The sequence below is a fragment of the Schistocerca serialis genome, chromosome 4 (genome assembly GCF_023864345.2).
Source record: "Schistocerca serialis cubense isolate TAMUIC-IGC-003099 chromosome 4, iqSchSeri2.2, whole genome shotgun sequence".
In the NCBI taxonomy this organism is placed as follows: Eukaryota; Metazoa; Arthropoda; class Insecta; order Orthoptera; family Acrididae; genus Schistocerca; species Schistocerca serialis.
This window is the reverse complement of record NC_064641.1, coordinates 737,228,129-737,246,839: the sequence shown is the minus strand read 5'-3', so window position 1 is coordinate 737,246,839 and position 18,711 is coordinate 737,228,129. Positions and strand designations below refer to the sequence as shown.

The following is an 18,711-nucleotide window of genomic DNA, read 5'->3' as shown; positions in this document are numbered from 1 at the left end:
AGTTGTAATTTAATACAATATTCTATTATATTCCATATAATAGATATGAGGAATATTGGACAGCATCTTTCAGGTTTGCTTTTATCCTCTTTCTTGTAAACTGGTATAACAACAGTAGCCTTCAGGACCTCAGGGAATTTTCCAGTCTTGAAAGTATTACTGATATCAGAAAGGTAAGAGGATCTACAGGAATGTTGACTGTTCATTTCAGGCTGGTGTTTCAGATGCAATAGAGATCTTCATTATAAGAGTTACCTAGGTTTGTGACCACTTTTTATACAGTTGACACGTAATCTGTTTCCGTTTAGAATGTAAGTTATTTAGGTGAAGTATCTTATGGAAAGTGCTTCCATATGTTGCACTATATGGTGTGAATGTAGTAGAAACTTCACACCTAGTGTTGTTTATAAAGAATTCATTTAATATTTTTGATGGTCTCAGAGTTTGTTGACTCTTTTATGTTTCCCTGCTGTTCAGCCCAAGAACGCTGTAACTTTATTCCATGAAAAAGTATAAACACATAAGAGACAGAGTACATACACAGACAACACACAAGTGGCTGGCAGAGCCTCATTGTCTTGCCTATATAGTCATTAGTTTTAACAGGGAGTGCAGCTGGTAGGCTGCGTGCAACTGCTGTCATACTAGCAGACTGGGTGATCTCCAATGGCCAAATCAAGAACAACTTTCATGTGTGAACTGTGAAGTAGCAAACACAAAGATTTGGTAGTTACTCTTCTTCCGTTGCAAAGAAGTGAGCACTGTGCTCATGTCCATTTCTTCTGTCATCATGTTTGGTTGTTGAGTCATGTGCTGCCACCAGTGTGTAGAGTTGGAAGTGGTACGAGTGTGGGCAGGTGCGGTGCCCAACCCCTGTGAGAGAGCATTGGTAGGACAGGTGTCACTGACATGGCTTTAATTTCCATGTCCAAGGCTGCTGAACAGGCAGCACTGGCTGCATGAAGGTGATAATGGCAGAGGTGTCAGTGGTGACAATGCTGGGACTGGTGTCCCACCTTGGCCCACCACCGCTGAAGGGGGCACCCACTGCAGAGGAGACAGTTGTGAAGGCATCAACAATGGTAGAGGAGAAGCTGAGGGCACCGACTGCATTGTAAGAGTCAGCCAGGCAGATGGAGGACACGAGGGCACAGCTGCCCACTAGAGATCATAGCTGGTCAATGTGTTGTGACAGCCTCCCCTCAGAAGTGCAGGTGATGTAGAGGAGATGGCCATGGTGGCTCTCAATTACTGTTGACATCAATTTCGGTTGGTGGCCAAAACACAAACCAGGTTGGAAGTGTTGCAGCGCCAGTGTTGGCAGATGTCCTGGCATTGGTTGAAGCAAATGTAGGAGAGCCTGGGGGAGGCAATGTAACAACTCTGCTGAACTCTTATCTCAAAAGGGGTACACCTATAAGAACCGAGGAACTGGTCAAGAGCCACTTCACGTGACACATCCAAAATGTATTTTTTTCATCTGAGTCTTAAATGTTTGTACTAGTCATTCTGCTTCCCTGTTTGAGTCATGGTGGTAAAGAGAAGCCATGACATGGTGAACACTACTTTTTTCCAAATCCTTCAAATTCCTGAGACATGAACTGGGGGCTATTATATGTAACTAACATTTACAGAAGATCTTCAATTGCAAAAATTTTTGTAGAGCTGAAATTGTTATTGCCACAGAAATAGACAGACAACACACCACATACAGAAACTTAGAAGATGCATCAATCATAACAAGTCTGTAGAAATTCAAAAAAGATCCTACTAAATGTACATCAATTCATTCCCAAGGCCACTGTGGAGATCGCCACAGTGACAAAGATGTATGGCAGACACCTGATGGGTGGCACACTGTGGGCAGGTTGCAGCAACTCATGTTATTTCCCCATTAATGTCTATCTGAAAAAACATGTATGCATGCTAACACCTTTGCATGAGAGACAACCCAGTGATTCACATGTAATAAGTGCATAACCTCAGACCGAAGGGTGGACAGGACTACGATCCAAGGAGTGGTGCCCTCTATAGCTAACAGCAGAACTCCATCCTAAACAGAAAGATGATTTTGAGTGTAAAAATACTTTCTTAAAGGGTCAGAAGCACAGCCCAAAGATTTATCCAGCCGACTGTGTTTTACAAAAGAAACAACTTTACGAAAAATAGGATCTGTGGCTCCAATTTTAGTGCTAGTAATAGGAAAACCATCAAAAACATTCTGAGCTTCCATGTCTAAATGGAAACAAAGCAATTCTTCTTTATCAAACTGTGGATATAGATCAATCAGCAGATGTGATAGGGCATTAGCAGTTGCATGTTGCACCGTAGGTCGAAAATATATCTCATAATTGGAATGTGACAGGAAAAAAATCCACTCCTGTAAGTGATGTGCAGCTGTGTCTGGCAAGGATGACAAAGGATTAAAAAGAGATAGCAGTGGTTTGTAGTCTGTGATCAGGTGAAACTTGGACATAGAAAAACATGAAATTGTTTTAGAGCATACATGATTGCTAAACATTCTTTTTCTGTCTGAGAATAATGCTGTTGCTCTGAATTTAAGAGTTTAGAGGCATATACAATAGGGTGTTTTTATCTGTCCACATACAATGTCAAGGTCAAACTGAGAAGCATCTGTGGCTAACACTAGGTATTGGACTGGCTGAGAAGTGACCAAACAAGGGGCCAACTGCAGCTTAGATTTCAGCAACTTGAACGCCCAGTTACAAACTGGGGACTATTGGAAAGGAACATTGTTGCATAATAATGCATGGAGTGGTTGTGCCACAGTATCAGTGTGTGCTATGAATTTGTGGTAGTACATAATTTTTCCCAAAAATACCTGTAATTCCTTGATGGCCATGGGGTGTGGTAATTCCTTGATGGCTGTGGGGTGTGGCAACATGGCAATAGCATCAATATGCAGGTACCATGGTTTAATGCCAGCATGCAACACCTCAAAACCTAAAAACATAATAGATGGTTGAAACAACTGTCTTGTCCAAACTGCACTTTAACCTTGCAGACTGTAAAACAGAAAATGGAGTAGGAAGGTTCTGCAGAGACATCAGACACTGCTATGTCATCTAAATATGTGGTGAAATGTGGAACTTATGCAATAAGTTGCTCTAAAAAGTGTTGAAAAATGGCTGGTGCAGTTGCCACACCAAAAGGCAAATGCTGGTATTGACGAAGCCCAAATGGCATATTTATAACTAGAGGACATTCAAATTCCTCATCAGATGGCACTTGTAAATGTGCATCTGCTAAGTCAATCTTTGTAAAAGATTTTGGTGACAGCTCATCACAGCGTAGTAAAGGATATATATCAGTGATTGAATTACATTCACTGATTATTTAAAAATCAGCACAGAGGTGTAATTTACCTGTAGGTTTGTTTACTAACTCCAATGGTGTTGGCCATTCATTGGAAGAAATAGGTCAAATAACCTCAAGGAATTGAGGATGGTCTGATTCCGCTTTTCTTGATTCCCTAAAGTTACCATCACTGGGCAGGTCCAGAAAAATGGGGGCGGGAAAACTGTTTCATCATATTCACAGCAGTTTGTTAAACACACACACTTCAATGTATAACTTGCTTGGAGACTCCATCACTACTGACATACTGTTCACATCAACATCCATACTGTCCTCACTCTGGTTTGGAAGAGAGTTACACACAGAAGCAATGTGTCCCTTTTTTATGCCACCTGTAACAAGTTGCCCAGTACTTGGGGCATGTGATCCATTCGTATCATGTGTGAATGAAGCAGGATGGGCATGATGGCAGTTGGGCATAAGGCTGTTGCTGTTGTGACGTGGACTTTTGTTGTCACAAATGATGATTAGCTATATGGCACTGAGATGTCCGTTGGACTGCTGCAATAACTTCTCCATTACCTTATGAATTGACTGAAGGCTGGGAGGGGTGAGAGGAACTGATTTCTGAAACTTTCGACAAGGTTTCTGTCTACCTGCATCATGTGATACTTCAAATGACTGAACTACATTTAATACTTCGGTAAGCATAGGATTTTCACTTTGTAGATCTTGCTCTTGAGCTTCCCTATCAGGAGCAAAACACAGGACTGCATCTTAAACCATATGATCTGCCTATGATTACTTATGAACATTTGTCATAAAATTACAACAGTGATTAAGTGCATGTAGTTCTGCTGCCCACGCCCTGTATGACTGTTTTGACTGCTTTTGACAATGGTAAAACTCAAAATGAGCAGCAATAATGTGAGTACATTTACAGTGATAGACACACATCTGATCTAAAGAAAGACTTGAAGGTTCTTGTAAGGGGCGAGCTGACACAACAACTGATACCCATCAATTGAGATCCACGACAAAAAAGAGCCTTGCACAAGTTTTCATCTGTTACCCCAAATGATAGGAAACTTTGTCACAGGCATTTTTCATAAGTGTCCCAGTCTTCCGTTGTATCATTGTACACAGGGAATGGCAGCGGATATGTTGTGGATGGTGCTGCAAATTGTACCAATGTAGCTATTAAACTGGAAATAGCAAATGTCTGTGCCTACTGTTGCTCAAGAAGAGATTTAAGCACTGCCTTCATGCAAATTAAGCTCAAAGAACCAATCACTGAAATAGAACATGTGAAGTCAAATACCATACTCATTGCCAAAGTTTTCTAACCCAAAAAGCACTGTAACTTTATTAGATGAAAAAGCATAAACACATTAAAGACAAAGTACATACAACAGACAACACCCAAGTGGTCTGCAGAGCCTTGTGCTCTGGCATAATAGCCATTAGCTCTAACAGGGGGTGCAGCTGGCAGGCTGCACATACTGTTGCTGTTGTACTAGCAGGCTGGGTGGCCTCTAGTGGCTGAATTAAGAACAAACTTCATGCGCGAACTATGAAGCAATACACACGCAAATTTGGTAGTTACAGCAACTGCTATTGTATTTATTACCTTCCAGGCAGCTTTGCATTTGTTTCCAGAATTTTCAATGAAAGCATCATTGGCTCTATGTGTATTTCTGTCTGTACTTTGAGCCTGTACTTTGTATGTTTTCCTATCTTCGTTGTATCTCTGCTTCAATTCTAGGTTAAAAGTTTTAGCCATTCTATGTAGGACAACAACAGTGTTTCTCAGGTTAGGCAGTTCATGTGTGAACCATTTGTTCTGCTTTTTTGGTGTGCTGTACCATCTGTTTACACCTTTTTGGTCATTTGTGAGCAACAGTTTTAATAAATAAGTTAAAAGCATTATCATTGTCATAACAATTATATACTGTATCCCACTCAAGTTTTGACAGTTTTTGTCTTAGCTGTGTAATGTTGCCTGGATATATCAGTCTGATCCTCTTAATGTATTTGGGTTGCTGAACAGAATGTTTTCACAGTTGATGATCAATTACAGGCTGTGGCAGTCAGATAACATTGGATCTCTCCATACAGATATTCATCTTTCATCAAACTGGAGATTAAATTATCCAGGCATGCATCTTATTGGGCTGGCTTGTCATTTACACTCCACTGCATACATTAACTGGTATATTTTCATGTACATATCTCTTACTGGTTAAACTGTCAGATCTCAGTTCAGCTGTCATAAAATGTTCCATTAGACATGTTGCTTTTAAAACACTCAGTATTTTGGTTGGTTAAAAATTTGTTTGCAATACCAGTTTCATTTCAGTAAACTGTATCCTTCAAAGATAAACTTTGATTGCTGAGTCTTTCATCAAAGCATAAGGAAGAAGAAACAATAAACAGAAATTGTGGAAATGTTTTAAAAATCTGTATTTCCTGAAATTAAATGAGAATGAAGTTTATGCATGTCTCCTTATAAAATTGCATTAATCTTTTTGAATGTGAGAGCTATTAGCACTTGTGATGTAATATTGTCATATGATTCTTTTGAATACCTAACAGTATCACTGTAGTATCTTTATAACTTTCTATTCAGAGGCACTGCATATAAAATTTTAATCATTGATATTACTATGTGTTTTCTTGTGACACTGTTAATGTTAATTTGATTTTCATATTTAGGATTTACACCAACTTCATTGTTAGATGATAGTCTTTTATGATATAAACTATTTCTGATTTGAAACTTCATGGTAGATTAAAACTTTGTGCCAGACTGAGACTCGAACTCGGGACCTGCCTTTCACAGGCAAGTGCTCTACGAACTAACAAGCACATCTCACAAGCCATTCCCACAGCTTTGATTCCACCAGTACATCTCCTATCTTTCAAGCTTCACACAAGCTCTCCTGTGAACGTTGCAGAACTAGCACTCCTGGAAGAAAGGATACTTCATAGACATGGTTTTGCCACAGCTTGGGGGATGTTTCCAGAATAAAATTTTCACTCTGCAGCAGATTGTGCACTGATATGAAACTTTCTGGCAGATTAAAACTGTGTACTGGACTGAAACTTGAACTCGGGACCTTTGCCTTTCATGGGCAAGTACTCTACCAACTGAGCTACCGAAGCACGACTCACGACCCATCCCCACAGCTTCAATTCAGCCAGTACCTTGTTTCTTATGTTCTAGACTTCACAGGAGCTCTCCTGCAAACATTGCAGAACTAGCTTTCCTGAAAGAAAGGTAGAACGCTTGCCCACAAAAAGCAAAGTTTCCTGAGTTCGTGTCTCGTTCTGGCACACAGTTTTAATCTGCCAGGTAGTTTCATATCAGTGCACACTCCACTGCAGAGTGAAAATTTCATCCTGGTATTTCCAATTTCCTTAAAAAATTAACAAAGAGATAATCCTGATAACCTGGATCTATATATTTTAAATTGATTTATATAAAAATATTAATCTGATATTTTTTGTTAGTTGTCAGTTATATCAGTCATACCACTAATATCTGTGGAATTACATTTTCTGAAGTGCCTCCCATCTGGTTTTATATTTTATGTAGGCAGTGTTCATAGTGACATTCTTTTCCTTATCAGCATAATATATTAATCACACTTATTTGATCTCATTAGCACATGAAAATAAATATTTATTGCTGAAATGGCGAGTTTCAGGAGCATTTTTTCTTTTTCTTTTTTTTGTTATCCTTAACTTTGATTTCTGGCAAACTTAAATTTAAAAATAAGTGTTGAAGACTGACTTATGAATATTTTTTCCCAACAGTGTTGTACCCTCCAATGTTTTCTACCATGGGATGAATGACGGGACAGCGGACTTTAATCCAGATGACACTGTGTAAGTAAAATCTTCAGCATTCATTACTCTAGCTGCTGCCATGTGACTTAAGTGTATTCTGATTCCCTGTTCTTTTTGTTTTTTACAGTGGTGAATTAATACCCAAGAAAAACTGGAATAATTTTGTGCAATCAGTTCGCTCAAAGCTTACTGTGAAACAGGTAGTTGACGGTGTAAGGAATGGAGCAGAATTATCCTTTGATTATCTTTTATTGGTACTGACAGCAGAGTAAGATATTCAATATTTTATTCATTTCTGTTTTTAGTTGTTTCATTATGTTGAGTATTGTATAATGTTTCTTCAAAGACTTGTTTAATTTTAAAAATGTAATGTAAGGTTTCAGTTGTATTAAAAGTTGACAATATCTTTTAATTAATCTGAATTATCTTTTACTTAAACATACATATAGATCAAACCACTTTATGGTGCATAATTGCGGTGGTTCATATCGAGCAGTCTCTTTCTCATTTCATTTAGGAACGTCTACTTTTTCCTGCATTACCTTGTCTTTAAGGACTTGCGCTGAACACACAAAAAGGCGGAAGAACAATTTTACAACCTGCTTCAAATATTATTTTTTTGTGTATTAGCAGTGTAGTCATTGTTCCTCATGGCTCTGCTATGGGCCGTGAGAAGTCAGACTCTTTGTATCAGTTTAGATACTTGTCAAATAATTCATTCACAACTATCTTGTATGACCCTTTTATATTGTGGCTGATGATGCATGTGTTTTTCTGCCTTCTGGTAATTAGCCTGTTGAAATCTGTGTTTACTGTTGTTACTTGTGTGAGCGCACACACACACACACACACACACACACACACACACACACACACACACTACTCTATCTGCATAACTACACTGTTCAGGCAGAATGCACTGTGCTGGGACTGCAGTTCTGCAGCTTGACCTGTGTGATGGATTGTATCAGGTATGTCAGGTGAAGTGGGTAAGGGTAAAAAAGAGTTGGGCCGAGGAGGACAGTTGCATAAGGTGGTTGACAGCTGAGAGGGAATGGAATAGGTATGCAGGAGGGAGAGGCAGCAGTTGTATGGATGGGACTGCAACAGTGATACTGGCACTGATGAGTTAGTTCGAGCAGTGCACAAAGATGACAATAGCATTTAGTGGTGGGGTGGGAGATGACTACAGAACAGAGGAAGGGGAGACTGTTGTGAAGAGGCTGTGGGCACAGGTTAAATAAAGACAAGATTCCTGCAATAGGATAGGGTGGGTGTGGAGCAGGGGACTAGCAGAGACTGAGGCCAGGAGCAGTATCGGAATGTATTGCAGGACAACTGCCAATCCATGGTTCAGAAAAAATGCCTTGGGGGCAAAGGTCCAGATGGCAGGTGTTACGAAGCAGCCACTGAAACTGAAAATGTGCTCAGCAGCAGTTTTGCCACTTGGTGGTCAGTTCAGTTCGAGTCCACAGTTTGGCAGTGCCATTAGTTCGGATGGGCAGCCAGTTGATGGTCAAGCTCACATAAAATGCTGTGCAGAAATTACAGTAGAGGTGGTATATGACATGACTGTTTAACTGGCGCTTCTGCCTTTGGTTGAGTAGGGAAGCCTGTGATGAAATCGGAGTAGGAAGGGCTGGGTGGAGGTATCAGACAGCACTTGCTGTGCTCAAACTTTCACTAAGGCCCTCAGAGACATGCACTATCCATTCTGGACTGAAAAAGCTGAACCGCAATATTTACTAAGACTTCCACTATCTATAATTGTGACTGGAAATGAGGAAAATCATAGCACAAACCTTCCGTGGGCATGGCATCTGTTGACAACTTAATGCCTCTGCCATTCGTTTAGTTAACTGCCCCTTCTGGGAAGTTCAACCCTTCCTTCTCACACATTTTCACACCTTCTTCCTTGGGATTAATCCAGTTTGTAGTGACTAACAATAAAGAGAGATGAATACTTTAACTCTGTTGTGAATCCATGGGCTTTTAATTGTAACACTTTTAATAATCACATTCACAGTACTCTTTTTATGATATAATTTTGTAACTCATTTATTGAGAAGGGAACGTTGCAGATTTGTTCAATTCAAGACATTCATATATGCTAAATAATGTTTTGATAGAAAGTCACTTCATGGCATATCAAACAATGGAAAATCCTAGAAGGAATAACGACAATATTACGAAAAAGATATATTGCCACTCACAAAAAGAGGAGATATTGAGTCCCAAACAGGCATAAACCTGTGCTAGTTCATACATTCATCCATTTATCCCCTTCCCTCCACACATTCCAGCACAACACACAACTAATCTGTCTCCTTTCTTCCCCTCTCCACTACTTCTCCTGCTCTCTCCTCCTAAACCTTCCAACTCCACCTAGCAACCCTACACTAACTAACTAACTACACTATCCTCACCACATCCCAGTGCTACACCCTCCCGTCTCTCCCCTGCTATACCTTCCCCCTTGCCACCCCAGCCTCCTCCTTCCCCCCCCCCCCCCCCCCCCCCCCCCACCACCCAGATTGCTTCTCCCATCAAACACAGTTGCTTGCAGTCAGGCCTCAGTGGCCAGAGACTGATTGTGTGTTTGTGTGTGTGAGATGTGCTTGTGTGAATGTTTTTTTTTTTTTAATGTTAGAAGAAGAACTTTTGGCGAAGAGCACACACGTATAGCAGCATTTTTGTTGTGCCTGTCTGCATTTCAGCATCTTCTCTGTATGGTGAGTAGCAATCTGTTTTTTCTTAACTTCAAGATGTACTGTACACATATCTTATTCTGGGCAGCACTGTACATCTTCATGGTAGAATGCAAGTTAAGTAAACTGCAGTTATGATGACCTCAAAATTGGTGACACTTGGTTCCAGACTGTGTGCTCCTCTCATAAAATTCACTTATTTCTCCTTTTATAATACTGATGTGTACTGAAAGCTTAAATGGCAAACACTGAAGCAAAATGTCATTATATTTTTTCCATTGCTGTCATTTCATAATTTTACACTATTTTCACCTGTGACATTTGTATCTTATAGCATAATTGCTGCCGTTGGCCTACTGGAGAACAACTCTGTCAACATTGTAGCAGCTATGCTTGTCTCGCCACTAATGGTGAGTATTTATGGTGGATGTTACCTGTTAACAGATTTGAAATTTAATATATTAATTAATATTTCTGGATAAATAATTTATGTGGAAAAAATTATATCATTTTATGTTGGCAGTATTACAGTTTTTTTCTGCTAATATTTTCATATTTTTCACACCTGGAAACAGACATTTAAACATTTTTTCAGTTTCATGAGGTGAGTGATAAGTGCAGTAAACTACACAGCAAAGAGAAACATTTTACAATTGTTTTATTCTCTCAGGAAATGGATTCATTTTCTGTGTAGCTTAATATTAATTTGCAGTGCAGATACCTTGTCATTCATTAAGAATAACAAAATTCTGCTGCCTTAGCTGGGTTAGGAAACAAAAAAAGGTCATGGGCCGAAATCAGCAGAATAAGGTAGCTAGGGAATTATTTTATATTGAACAAGTAGTGTTCTGCAGTTTGCAGATATTGGAAATACGTCATATCCAATTCTTCTGTAGCCCAGCTCATGCAGTTTTACTACCTCTGAGGTTGCCACATGTACAAATTCTTTGTCCTGATGCCAAAGCTGTTTTTTGTGTCTTAGTATTCATTGCTTCTACTTTAGTTTTGAAAATGTTACAGCAATATTGTATAGTAAGAGCCAATCAATGTTTGACCGATTTTTTTGTAGTAAAAGTTGTTTTTGTTGTCTTCAGTTGAAGACTGGTTTATTGCAACTGAACATGCTAGCCAGTGCTGTGCAAGCCTCTTCATCTCTGTGTAACTACTGCAATCTAATCTATTTGAACCTGCTTACTGCATTCGTGCCTAGTCTCCTTCTACAATTTTTATTCGCGTTCTTTCCTGCTATACCAGATTGATTGTTCCATGATCCTTCAGAATGAGTCCTATCAACTGATCCCTTCTAATAGTCAGGTTGTGGCATGAATTTCTTTTTTTCCCCCAATTTGACTCAGTACCTCCTCACCAGTTATTCGATCTACCCATTAAATCTTCAACAATTTTCTGTAACAGTACATCTCAAAAGCTTATGTTCTCTTCTTGTCTCAAATGCTTGTTGTTCATGTTTTACTTAGATGCAAGACTACACTCCACACAAAGACCATTAGAAAAGGCTTCCTGATACTTAAATTTAAGTTACATGTTAACATATTCCACTTTTGCAGAAGTAACAATATTATGAAAAGGAAAGTTGCTACTCACCATATAGCGGAGATAGGCACAGATAGGCACAACAAAGAGACTGTCACAAATAAATAAAGCTTTCGGCCATTAAGGCCTTTTAACAATAGACATAGCCACACACATACACATACAACACACACACATACACACACACACACACACACACACACACACACACACACACACACACACACACACATACAAACGCAATTCACACACATGACTGCAGTCTCAGGCAACTGAAACCACACTGCAAGCAGCGGCACCAGTGCATGATGGGAGGGTCAACTGGGTGGGGGTAAGGAGGAGGCTGGGGCAGGAAGGCTGGATAGTATGGTGGGGGTGGTGGACAGTGAAGTGCTGCAGGTTAGACATAGGGCAGGGGAGAGGTAGGGAGGGGGGAAGTAGCAGAAAATGAGAGAAGTAAAAAGACTGAGTGTGATGGTGGAATGGTGGTGGTGTAGTGCTGGAAAGGGAACAGGGAAGGGGCTGAATGGGTGAGGACAGTGACTAACGAAGGTTGAGGCCAGGATGGTTCCTGGAACATAGGATATATTGCAGGGAGAGTTCCCACCTGGAAAATTCAGAAAAGTCAGTGTTGGTGGGAAGGATCCATATGGCACAGCCCATAGAGCAGTCATTGAAATGAAGGATGTCATATTTGGCAGCGTGTTCAGCAACAGGGTGGTCCACTTGTTTCTTGGCCACAGTTTGTCGGTGGGCATTCATGCGGACAGACAGCCTGTTGGTTATCATACCCACATAGAATACAGCACAGTGGTTGCAGTTTAGCTTGTAGATCACATGACTGGTTTTACAGGTAGCCCTGCCTTTGATGGGACAGGTGATGTTCGTGACCGGACCGGAGTAGGTGGTGGCGGAAGGATGTATGGGACAGGTCTTGCATCTAGGTCTATTACAGGAGTATGAGCTATAAGGTAAGGAGTTGGGAGCAGTGGTTGTGTAAGGATGGACAATTATATTGTATTGGTTTGGTGGATGGTGGAATACCTCTGTAGGAGGCATGGGAAGGATAGTGGGCAGTACATTTCTCATTTCAGGGCACAACAAAAGGTAGTCGAAACCTTGGCGGAGAATGTAATTCAGTTGATCCAGTCCTGGGTGGTACTGAGTTATGAGGGGATTGTTCCTTTATGGCTGGATGGTGGGACTTTGGGAGGTGGTGGGAGACTGAAAAGATAAGGCACGGGAGATTTGTTTTTGTACAAGGTTGTCTGTGAAGGCTTCAGTGAGACCTTCAGTATATTTCAAGAGGGGCCGCTCGTCACTGCATATGCAATGATCACAGGTGGCTAGGCTGTATGGAAGGGTCTGCTTGGTACAGAACAGGTGGCAGCTGTCGAAGTGAAGGCATCGCTGGTGGTTTGTAGGTTTGATATGGATGGAGGTACTGACGTGGCCATCTTTGAAGTGGAGGTCAACATTTAGGAAGGTGACATGTTGGATTGAGTAGGACCAGGTGAAACAAATGGGGGAGAAATTGTTGAGGTTCTGGAGTAATGTGGATATGGTGTCCTCACCATCAATCCAGATCACAAAGATGTCATCAATGAATCTGAACAAGGTGAGGGGTTTAGGATTCTGGGCTTTTAGGAAGGATTCTTATAGATGGCCCTTGAATAGGTTTTCATATGATGGTACAATGTGGGTACCCATAGCCGTACCCCAGATTTGTTTGTAGGTAATGCCTTCAAAGGAGAAGTAATTGTGGGTGAGGATATAGTTGGCCATGGTGACTAAGAAGGAGGTTGTTGGTTTGGAATCTGTCGGGCATTGGGAAAGGTAGTATTCAATAGCAGTAAGGTCATGGGCATTAGGAATGTTAGTGCAAACAGAGGTGGCATCAATAGTGATGAGCAGGGCGCTGTGTGGTAAAGAGACAATAATTGTGGAGGGTCGGTGGTTGGTATCTTGTATATAGGAGGGTAGGTATGGATAATAGGTTGAAGGTGTTGGTCTGTGAGAGCAGAGATTCTCTCAGTGGGGGCACAGTAACCAGCCACAATGAGATGTCCTGGGTGGTTGGGTTTATGACCTTTAGGAAGCTTATAGACAGTAGGAGCACAGGGAACGGTAGGGGTGAGTAGAGAGATGGACTCTGGGGAGAGGTTCTGGGATAAGCCTAAGGATTTGAGTAGTGACTGGAGATCCTACTGGATTTCTGGAATGGGGTCACTGTGGCAAGGTTTGTAGGTGGAAGTATTTGACAGCTGGGAGAGTCCTTCTGCCAGCTAATCCTTGCGGTTCAAAACAACAGTGGTGGAGTCTTTGTCTGTAGGTAAGATTATATTGTAGGGATCAGTTTTTAGATGGTGGAATGCCGTTGTTTCTGCAGATGCGAGGTTAGTTTGCATGTTGACAGATTTGGGGAATGATGGTGAGGCAAGGTTCGAGGTTAAGAAATTTGGGAAATTAACAGGGGGTTATTTGGGGGCACTGGGAGTGGATCACAGTTGGATGGAGAAGTGAACTGAGTTAGGCAGGGTTCAATATTGGTCTTTGGTTGAGTCTGATTAGTAGCACTGCTAGCAAAAAAGTGTTTTCACTGTAGGGACCGAGGGAAGGACAGAAGATCTTTAACAAGCCCTGCATGATTGAATTTGGGAGTGAGGCAAAAAGTGGGGCCTGATATTTCTGTGGGGCTAAGGCTTCTGGAGGAAGGGTTCATGACTGTGTTAAGGGTCTATTTAGGTTCTGGATTCTGTGCAGTGGTGGGAGGGAGTTTTGGAGAGTGGGGTAAGTGTAGTATGTCTGCAAGACAGAGTTTGTCAGCTATGAGGGGATGTGCGGGAGGTTTCAAGGTTGTTGTAGAGGCGGCGGACTGTGGTACTCCAATGCGGGAGTAGGAATTGAGCAGAATGGAGAGCATTAGAGGTGGGTTTGTTCATGCTGCTCAAGTTCCTGCAGGGCAAGAATTTCTATGTGTGTTATGGGTTCCAGGAATTTGGGATTGCATAGCAGGAGAATTTTGTGGATGAAGAGAAGGTACTGTAAGGTGGTTTCGGCCTGGTTGATTTGGTTTTGCAGGACTATTTTGGTGAGGACTAAGGATTGATGGAATAGGACCAGATGGAGGTCATTGTGGAGGGAGGGGTAATTTGATGGTAAGGCCATTTCGGGGGTTTTCATGAGCCAACCAACTATGCGGGTACAGTATGTGGGATTGGCATCTGACTAGGGATAAGGAAAATTTTCTGTATTGACGCAGATGGAACGAGCAAGAAATCATGTAAATAACATAGAATTATGTCTGATAAATTTTGCAAAAATACTCCCAAATATGTGGGAAAAATCATTAGAAGACTGAAATGGAAGCCAGAGGTGGAAACAAGATGAAATTTGAGGGAGTCAACGATAGCAAAATGTGTGAACTCACTAAAATTGGCGAGATGTCATGAGGATCAAAGTGGAGAATAAATTATAGATACATTACTGTTGGTAGCAGACCTGAGGGTGGATAAGAGTGAAGAAGGGGGATGGCAGATGTGACAGAATGAGGTGGAATTTTTCTGACTTAGATCTTTCAGTGCTCTGTCAAATTCTTCACACAGTATCATATCTCCCATTTCATCTTTATCTACATCCTCTTCCAGTTCCATAATATTGCCCCTTGTATAGGCCTTCTATAAACTCCTTTCACATTTCTGGTTTGCCTTCTTTGCTTAAGACTGGTTTTCCATCTGAGCTCTTGATATTCATACAGCTGGTTCTCTTTTATCCAATGGTCTCTTTAATTTTCTTGTAGGCAGTATCTATCTTACCCAGAGCGATAGATGCCTCTACATCCTCACATTTGTCATCTAGCCATCCTTGCTTAGCCATTCTGCATTTCCTGTGATCTCATTTTTGGTATATTTGTATTCCTTTTTGCCTGTTTCATTAACTGCATTTTTATATTTTCTCCTTTCATCAGTTAAATTCAGTACCTCTTCTGTTACCCAAGGATTTCTACTAGCCCTTTTTTTGTTTTTTTTTTTTACTTAGATGATCGTCTGCTGCCTTCCATCTTTCAAACCTACACATTCATCTTCTACTATATTTCTTTCCACTGTATTTGTCAATCGTTCCCAAATGCTCTCTCTGAAACTCTCTACAACCTCTGGTTCTTTCAGTTTATCCAGGTCCCATGTCCTTAAATTCCTACCTTTTTGCAGTTTCTTCAGTTTTAGTCTACAGTTCATAACCAATAAATTGTGGTCAGGGTCCACATCTACCCCTGGAAATGTCTTACAGTTTAAAACCTGGTTCCTAAATCTCTGTCATACCATTACATAATGTATCTGAAATCTTGCAGTGTCTCCAGGCCCCATCCACATATACAACCTTCTTTCATGATTCTTAAACCAAGTGTTAGCTATGATTAAGCTATGCTCTGTGAAAAATTCTACCAGGCGGCTTCCTCTTTCATTCCTTACCTCCTTCTTAGTCACCATGGCCAACTATATCCTCACCCACAATTACTTCTCCTTTGAAGGCATTACCTACAAACAAATCCGGGGTACGGCTATGTGTACCCACATTGTACCATCATATGAAAACCTATTCAAGGGCCATCTATAAGAATCCTTCCTAAAAGCCCAGAATCCTAAACCCCTCACCTTGTTCAGATTCATTGATGACATCTTTGTGATCTGGATTGATGGTGAGGACACCATATCCACATTACTCCAGAACCTCAACAATTTCTCCCCCATTTGTTTCACCTGGTCCTACTCAATCCAACAAGTCACCTTCCTAAATGTTGACCTCCACCTCAAAGATGGCCACATCAGTACCTCAATCCATATCAAACCTGCTAACCACCAGCGATGCCTTCACTTCGACAGCTGCCACCTGTTCTGTACCAAGCAGACCCATATTCACCTACTACTTTTCTGTCTTATTCTTTCCTTACTATCGAATTCCAGTCCCCCAAGGCTATTAAATCTTCATCTCCCTTAACCAGCTGAATAATTTCTTTTATTGCATCATACATTTCTTGAATATCCTCATCATCTGTGGAGCTAGTTGGCATATATACTTGTACTACTGTGGTAGGCATGGGCTTCATGGCTGTCTTGGCTACAATAATGCATTCACTATGCTGAATAATTTCTTTTATTGCATCATACATTTCTTCAATATCCTCATCACCTGTGGAGCTAGTTGGCATATATACTTGTACTACTGTGGTAGGCATGGGCTTCATGGCTATCTTGGCTACAATAATGCATTCACTATGCTGTTTGTGGTAGCTTATTTGCACTCCTATTTTTTCATTCATTATTAAACCTACACCTACAATACCGCTATTTGATTTTGCATTTATAACTCTGTATTGACCTGACCAGAAGTCTTGTTCCTCTTGTCACCGAACTTTACTAATTCCCACTACATCTAGCTTTAAGCTATCCATTTCCCTTTTTTAATTTTCTAACCTACCTGCCTGATTAAGGGATCTGACACTCCATGCTCTGATCCACAGAATGCCAGTTTTCTTTCTCTTGATAATGACATCCACCTGAGTTGTCCCCACCTGAAGATCCAAATGGGGGACTATTTTACCTCTGGAATATTTTACCCAAGAGGTTGCCATCATCATTTAACCATGCAGTAAAGTTGCATGCCCTTGGGGAAAATTACAGCTGTAGTTTCCCCTTGCTTTCAGCCTTTCGCAGTACCAGCACAGCAAGGTCGTTTTGGTTAATATTACAAGGCCACATCAGTCAATCATCCAGACTGTTAGCCCTGCAACTGCAGGAAAGGCTGCTGCCCTTCTTCAGGAACCACACATATGCCTGTCCTCTCAACAAATACCTCTCCCTTGTGATTGCACCTATGGTATGGCTACCTGTATCACTGAGGCATGTGAACCTCCGTACCAGCGGCAAGGTTCATGGTTCTTGGGAGGTGGGGGGATATACAAAACTGTATGAAGTGGAAATTTAAATGCTTGGTCCCAAACACTTCATAAATGAAATTTTACCTATTCCCTGACCCTTTGCAATGCTTTTACATTGTTTAGAGTATGTATTGTATGTTGCACATTAGGTTGCTAATGAGACAAATTATACACATGAATAAAAATGAATGTTATTTTATTTGATTTTACTTACATAATACAAAATTATTTTTATGTAGTGATTTCACTATATTGTTGAATGTTGTCTCATTATTGCACTAAAAATTGTAAAACAACATTCTAAAGTGAAAATTTGATTATGAATTAAAAAACAAATCAAATAGTAATATTTTATCATATATGAAACATCTTGGAAGAATGTCTTTCTTCAGTGTCACAAAAGAATGCCTTATATTCAAAGTAACTAACATTTTTCAGGCTTGAATGACCTAGTATAATAGTCCTTGAAATGCTCATTTCCTCAATTACCATTGGTGGCATATGCAAAATACAGTTATATCTTTTGAGCAAAGTGGGCGAATTGAAATTCTCTTTATTTGCTCGCTTCTAATCTCTTATCACCTTCCTTGGATCTTCTGTGATGACATTTCTTGTTGCATAACAAGGCAAAAACTGTAGGAACTCCAAATGAACTGTGTACAGCAGGACAGACTGCCAGTTTTTCAAAGAGAGTTTAGTCTAAGAATCAAATTCAAGATGTGGAGTCACTCACTGCAAAGGCCAGCTTGCCATAGATTGGTGGCAGGAATTCAAGAATTGAAAAGTTCTTCAAGAGATATGGCATTAAGCACAGAATTAATTTTCATTCTATAGTGAAATGAGTGCTGATTTGAAACTTTGTGGCAGATTAAATTTTTGTGATGGACCAAGCTTTGAACCTGGAACATTTGCCATTTATGAACAAGTGATGTACCAACTGAGCTAGCCAAGAACAAATCATGACCCACAGTCACAGCCTGACTCCCTTAAGAACCGTCTCAACTACCTTCCAGACTTCTCAGAAGTCCTTCTGCATACTTTGCAGAATTAGCACTCCTGGAAGAAATGATATTGTGGAGAATTGGCTTAGCCACAGCCTAGGGGATTGCTTGCAGAATTAATTTTCAGTCTGCATCAGGCATTGATTTGAAAGTTCCTGACAGATTAAAACTGTCTGCTGTACCATGCACAGTGAAAATTCATTCAGGGAAAAATCCTTTAGGCTGTCTCTAAGCCAATTCTCTGCAATCTCCTTTCTTCCTGAATTGTTAGTCATGAAGGTATACAGGAGAACTTCTGAGAAGTTTGTAAGGTAGTAGAGGAGGTACTGGTTGAAGTAGGGCTATG

At 40.6% G+C, this 18,711-nt stretch overlaps 1 protein-coding gene across 1 annotated transcript in view; it reads left to right on the top strand.

Moving 5' to 3' along the window:
* Positions 1-18,711, top strand: part of LOC126474736 (uncharacterized) — a 180,806-nt gene that overhangs the window by 51,788 nt on the left and 110,307 nt on the right. The window contains exons 4-6 of the mRNA XM_050102215.1: positions 7,138-7,209; positions 7,298-7,438; positions 10,213-10,288. Of these exons, the coding sequence (XP_049958172.1) occupies positions 7,138-7,209; positions 7,298-7,438; positions 10,213-10,288 (289 nt within the window). The remainder of the gene's footprint in view (positions 1-7,137; positions 7,210-7,297; positions 7,439-10,212; positions 10,289-18,711) is intronic.